General features: G+C 41.8%; 1 protein-coding gene across 6 annotated transcripts in view; it reads left to right on the top strand.

Annotated features, from left to right (window-relative positions):
• plch2a (phospholipase C, eta 2a) overlaps positions 1-6,311 on the top strand; it is a 120,974-nt gene that overhangs the window by 99,855 nt on the left and 14,808 nt on the right. For 5 of the 6 annotated variants that reach the window (XM_014020330.1, XM_014020331.1, XM_014020329.1 and 2 more), the window contains 7 exons: positions 487-658; positions 2,124-2,231; positions 2,371-2,376; positions 4,431-4,586; positions 5,545-5,640; positions 5,835-5,935; positions 6,126-6,214. In XM_014020330.1, the coding sequence (XP_013875784.1) occupies positions 487-658; positions 2,124-2,231; positions 2,371-2,376; positions 4,431-4,586; positions 5,545-5,640; positions 5,835-5,935; positions 6,126-6,214 (728 nt within the window). The remainder of the gene's footprint in view (positions 1-486; positions 659-2,123; positions 2,232-2,370; positions 2,377-4,430; positions 4,587-5,544; positions 5,641-5,834; positions 5,936-6,125; positions 6,215-6,311) is intronic. The other variant, XM_014020328.1, reaches the window with a different exon arrangement.

Genomic DNA, 6,311 nt, shown 5'->3' with positions numbered 1-6,311 from the left:
ACCAGGTGCTCGCCATCGTGCCCCACCTCCAGGCCTGGCTCCAGAGGGGGGCACCGGTGACCCGCGTCCGGGCGAAGGAACATCCGATCCAAAATTTTCTTGCATCATAAGGGGTCTTCGGGCTGCGCTTTGTCTGGTTCCTCACCTAGGACCTGTCTGCCATGGGTGACCCTACCAGGGGCATAAAGCCCCAGACAGCATAGCTCCTAGGATCATTGGGACACTCAAACCCCTCCACCACGATAAGGTAGCAGCCCAAGGAGAGGACTGCTAATATCGGAGCGCTTATATCGGACATTTTTTATGCAGGCCGATATAATCCGATACTCGTTTTTTGGCTGATATCGGACCGATATCGATATCGGATCGGGACACCCCTAGTGTGGAGTGTGTGCAGGTGTGTGGAGTGTGTGCAGGTGTGTAGTTCTGAACTCTTTGGTCAGACGTCTCCATAACTGCAGGTCTCCTGTCTTCTGTTGTCCTCAGCTACCCTGTGATCCTGTCCATAGAGAACCACTGCAGCGTCCCCCAGCAGAAGAAGATGGCCCAGTACCTGGTGGAGGTCCTGGGGGACAAACTGGACGTGTCCAGCATCAGAGCGGACGAGTCGGGACAGCTGCCGTCTCCAGAGCTGCTCAGGGGGAAGATCCTGGTGAAGGTGAGGTCAGAATGTTGATGCTCCGCGGTCTGGTCTGGTTCAGATCAGAACGGTGGCAGAGCGAGTCCTCGGGCGGTCCGTGTCAGCTCGCCGTTTCATTATCTGCAGCTGGAACCTCAGAGAGACTTCAAAGGCAGCAGATATGAGTCTGATAGAAGTGATGAAAGAGTTTCAGTCTGCTGTGTGGGTGAAGAGAGAAACACTGCAGGAGGGAACAGCTCCCGTGGTTTTCAGGGCTTTTAACGCCACACTGCTCGTTTGTGAAAGAAAAACAATGTTTACCAAGATGATCTGCAGGAAAAACCCTCAGAGAGCCTGTTGAGGACGACTCTCAGCTGCCACCACACCTACGTTTGGTTCAGTGGGGTCAGTCGAGAGCTCATGAGATATTTTGCTGACAAACAGTTGATAAACAACAAGTTCTGCTGGATCAGTTTAACACTGGGTGTAAGTTGTGGATCAGTCTCGACTACTACCGCTCAAAAGTTTAGCTCAAGTCATTTTTAGCTTAGCTGTGGCGGCCATTTTGAATTATGTTGACTCAAAATAATCAGTTGTTCATCCAGTGGTTTAAATTTATTTTTTCTATAGTTGTGTTTTTGTCATTTTATTTATTTATTGTGGTTTAAATTAACGGGGTCACTAAGGGCCCCACAAGCATCGTGGTGTTCAACTTCCACTAAAACCTGACGTTCCTGAGCCCCGCTAGCAAACAGTAACTGAGCTCTACCTGGTGCTTCCTGCATAGAAACAATGTTTTAACACGTCCTCTTATAAACACTGAAAATTACTACGCGTACGACTGACTACATGTCAAATAAATAAAAAAAATACTATTAAAATAAGAGTTTTACTCAATGAGTCGAGATGAGCAGCAGCCATCATGAATTCTCCCATCTTCTAATGGAATTCCCACTGGTTCCTGTTAAAAATTTTGACTTCAAGTGGGAGCTTCCCATCTCCCAGTACACCTGCAGCAAAAGTAGCCGATAAAAATGCAGCGAAATAAAGATTTTACAGTGAATGTTACCTGTGCAGCGCCACCTAGTGGTGGGGGATGTAATTTTGCAGGTAAAATAACCAGCATGCATGATGGGAGATGTAGTTCATGGATTTAAAGCAGCTTATTTTGAGACTTTAAGACATCTTTGAAGCTCTAGCGGGCCATGCAGAATGTTGTGCCGGGCCATATTTGGCCCTCGGGCCTTGACTTTGACACAGGATTTTCAGTTTGATTACAATTTTGTCAACTGTGTCATTAGATGTAGAGGAGCAGAAAACTTTATTGCCCCTCTGACACTAAAAATTTGCTAGAAAAATGATCAAAAATAATTTTAAAATTTTGTTTCCTGAAGAAGTAAAAATAAATTTTGACTTTTATTCACGAGTGAGATGATGTCACTATATGATCTACTGAAAACGTTCTCTCACCTTAACTGTTTTTAATAGTGTTTTTCTCCGACAGGGGAAGAAACTTCCTCCGAACATCGACGAGAACGCCGAAGAGGGCGACGTGTCGGACGAGGACAGCGCCGATGAGATGGAGGACGACTGCAAGCTGATGAACGGAGACGTGAGTCTGTTTCTGTTTTATGTGAACAGGTGTTTCTCACGCTGGTCCTTTCTTCTCCTGGCTGTTTGTTCTCATCGGCTCTTCTCTCTTCCTCTTTGTCCTTTTTTGTTTTTCCTCGACACGCTCGCTTCTTATAAAGTGGAAGGTAACTGTATTTAAACCAAAAAATAAAAACATCATCTTCAGTCACGTCTGAAACCTCATCTCAGTCATTTTCCTCCACGCCTTCAGAAAATAATCACCGAAAATCATTTTTTTAAACGTTTGTCAGGAATCTTATAAAATGTCGTTTTAGTTACAGTTTTTTTTTCTGAAAAATTTGACAAAAACGACTTCTGTAATTATTAGAGGAAGGTGTTATTTTCTCATCCTCACCTGAAACTTCAGAAACTCTCCATGAAATGAGAAACAAATGTGTAAAAAAATAACTTTAATAACTTTGTTATATTTAAGCTCTTTAATCTGCAAACACCTGGTGTACTTACCTGGTGTTGTAGGCGGAGCTTCAGGCCTGTTCCCCCAGGTGATCAGACTGAGAGCCAGTGTTGTATGAAGTACCATAAAGTGGTACTTGAGTAAAAGTACAAGTATCTTACCAAAAAAGGACTTTGGTAAAAGTTAAAGTCTCCTTTAGGAATATTACTTGAGTAAAAGTGTTAAAGTATGTGATATTTGTTGTAGTTAAGTATTAAAAGTCAAAGTGTAGATTTAAAATGAGCAGTTAGATTTTCTGTAAGGACATTTATTAGGAGGTGACCTCCCCAAAAACTGCAGAAATGACTGTTGTATTAAAAGAATGAATGGATGTTAAATTTAGGATGCACTAGTCCAGCTGTTTCAGTTTATATACATATATCAAGGCTGCACAAAGCTTTTCCCCAAAATGAAAATCTATCTGAGGGCTGCGGCCAAATGTAAGAATATAATTCATGAAATACAAATACTTCTTAAGTACAGTCCTTTGATTTGAATGATTCTGTCCTGCTGGAGTGTGACATGATTTGTTTGTGTACAAACTAATACACTATCAGAGTTTTATATATTTATACTTCTCATTCAACCACAGTTAAATTCACTCTATAGGAGGCTCAGTTTATATGGATAGTTTTTATTTTTACAACAACAAGCTGCAATGAAAACAAGAAAAATTAAATAAAAGTAACAACTTTCTGCTTGTTTTTTTAAAATATAAGAAGTAAAAAGTAGGCTAAAAATAATTAAGTAAAGGACAGATGCACAGAAACTCTAAGTACAGTAACAAAGTATTTGTACTTAGTTACTGTACAACTCTGCTTGGAGCGATCCGTTCTCAGCTGGTGTCCCTCGTGGTCCACGACCATCTGAGACCTTCTGAGGTCCTGTTGATGGTTTCCTGTAACGCTCAGCAGGCCAGGTGAGGCTGGTCCAAGTCCACCGTCCCGCTGAGTCTTCAGGTCCAGTCAGTTCTTAATATCAGTCATTTTCTCCGATCGCAGACGGCGTTCGAGCTGCTGGAGGAAGTGACTCATGGACCCATGCTGCCACCTTCTGACTGAACTGAAACAAACACATTTTATCCATTTGTTTCTCTGACATCATCGTGGCTGGAAAGTTGTCAGTTTTCCACATCACATAAAAGCCATCAGTTTTTTAAAAGTGACACAAAAATGTGATGTAATAATTTATTTTGATGTTGTAACTTTAAATGGGTGGAACCAAGTTATAAACATCAAAAATGTAACTGATTTAAAACTGAAGTTTCACCATCTTCCTCCATCGTCTCACCTCAGGTCCATCTGCTTCGTCTCACGTTGTTCACTCTTTGAATCCTGTCCATCTGGTCAGAAGTTTTTATTTATTTTATGAAGTATTTCTAACTATATTTAAAACTAATGTTGGGCTTCATTTAACAGAAGTTGAGCTGCTTAAACAAAGTTTGATGCTCTTGGTGTTTTGTCGTGAGCTCTGTTTGCAGACATCTGTAGTGAGAGTAGGGAGCAGGTGGAAGAGAGCCTGGAGAGGTGGAGTTTAGGGGCGGGACTATTTAAGTAAATTACTCATAATTACTGTAAAGCAGCAGCTCAGAGGCCAGACGTTCTGCAGTTATAGTTTTATTTTAAATCCTCTCTGAAACTTCAGCTGTAGCTTTTAAGTTTTAAAGTTCAACCAGACAAACCTGGAGAGGTCGTTCCGTCTTTTAACCGCCGCTCCTTCCTGCAGACGTCGGCCAACAGGAAGCAGGTGGAGAACCTGGCCAAGAAAAAACTGGACAACCTGATGAAAGAGTCCAAGATCAGAGACCGAGAAGACCCGGACAGCTTCACCATCACTGCCCTCCCTCCGTCCGCCAAGTCCTCCGACAAGACAGACGGGAAGGTAAAAGCTTTATTCTGTAATTCATGAGTTTTAAAAAAAGAACCAAATAAAAGAGCATTAATTACTAGAAACAATCAGGAGAGTTAATATTTTATTGAATAAATGTTCAAATTAATCCATAACGACAGGTAGATTTGGTGAAATCCTCCTAAAGTGACTCTCTGGTCTTTTGAAGTGAGGTTCTGTGGAAAGGTTATGAGCAGCTAATATCTTATCTGTGTTAGATGACTCGGTTTTGACCAGATTAAACTGACAAAACGTCTCTGGTTTCTAATGCTGCTTTTAAACCAAACCTGTTTTCAGTTTGTGTCAGACGCTGCTGTTGATGCACGTCGAGAGCTTCTTCTGCTGGTTTCTGTTTAATGATGGATGAAATGAAGTGACTTTTTATCAATTTTCAATTCCTTTATTCATTTAATTAAAACAAAACAAATATATATATAATTAGAAAAATATAAAAAGAAAAAAGAAAAAAAAATACATGTATATCAATATACAGTATGTGTACTTTGCTTTATTTACTGAGAGCAAGAGAACACTGTGCTCACCACATAATTAATTCACCAGATAATTCAGAGACGTTTGAGTTTCACCACAGGAGCTACGAGCGGACGAGGCACTCTTTCTGACCCGCATCGGTGCTGATATCTCCTGCAGGACTCCGACTACAGACACTCAATTTCAGCTAAAGAGCTCGTCGAAAAAACATGTCACTACGTCACACGGTGGACTCTGATTGGTTGACGCACCGCGTCGAGCTGCAAAAGTTCAGATTATCTCCAGCTTTCGACGCTGCGTGATGCGTCGTCCACAGACTGCGTGTTGGTTCTGAACGCAGCGTAAAGTTTTACACCAAAAAACTGTTGAGTCCAGTAAATAATGAAGGAAAGAAAAAAGAAAAGGAGTTAGTAGGTTTTTTTTTTTAATCTTTGTGTTTAAAACTTTGTTTTTCTGTCAGGGTAAAAGCGATGAAGGGACGGACAGCGCCGGCGAGTCGAACCCCAGCACCAAACGTACGAGCCGGTCCTTCATTGGGAATTTCTCTAAACGCAAGGTTAGATTTTTATTTTACCTTTAGTTGGTCTAAAGGAGAGTCAAACCTTCAGAGTTTAAAGCATCAAAGCTGAGGTTGTTGATGTAATTTGAAGAGTTGAAACTTGTTTCTTTAAATCAATATTAAACTCATCATCTTAGTTTTTATGATTATTTCCATGTTTCACACTTCAGTTTTTCTTTTTGGTTTTGCAGAAAAAGTCGTCCAAGCTGAAGAAGACCTCAAGCTTCGAAGACACCGACACGGACCAGGAGAGCACGAGCAGCGCCTCCCGCGCCCCGCTGCACCACAGCAAGTACGACACACACACACACACACACACACAGGGTTCCTACTGCTACCTGAGTGAAACCTGAAGTCTTAAATAACCTTTCAGATAAAGTGGGAGTCTGGTTCTGTCCTAGCTCAGATTATTAAAAACATTTTACAGCTGCTGGTTTTCTCTGTCCGTGTATTTGTCTTCAGATGTGTTTTTGTTTCCACAGAAAGAAGAAAACCATGAAGCTGTCCAGAGCTCTGTCCGATCTGGTGAAGTACACTCGCTCTGTGGGTCTCTACGACGTCGAAACACAAGGTGAGCTAACTGCAGCTAACCTGCTGCAATCCTGCAAACTGCAGCTAACCTGCTGCAATCCTGCAAACTGCAGCTAACCTGCTGCAATCCTGCAAAC

The sequence above is a fragment of the Austrofundulus limnaeus genome, unplaced genomic scaffold (assembly GCF_001266775.1).
Source record: "Austrofundulus limnaeus strain Quisiro unplaced genomic scaffold, Austrofundulus_limnaeus-1.0 Scaffold248, whole genome shotgun sequence".
Lineage (NCBI taxonomy): Eukaryota > Metazoa > Chordata > Actinopteri > Cyprinodontiformes > Rivulidae > Austrofundulus > Austrofundulus limnaeus.
This window is presented reverse-complemented; position numbering and strand designations above follow the sequence as displayed.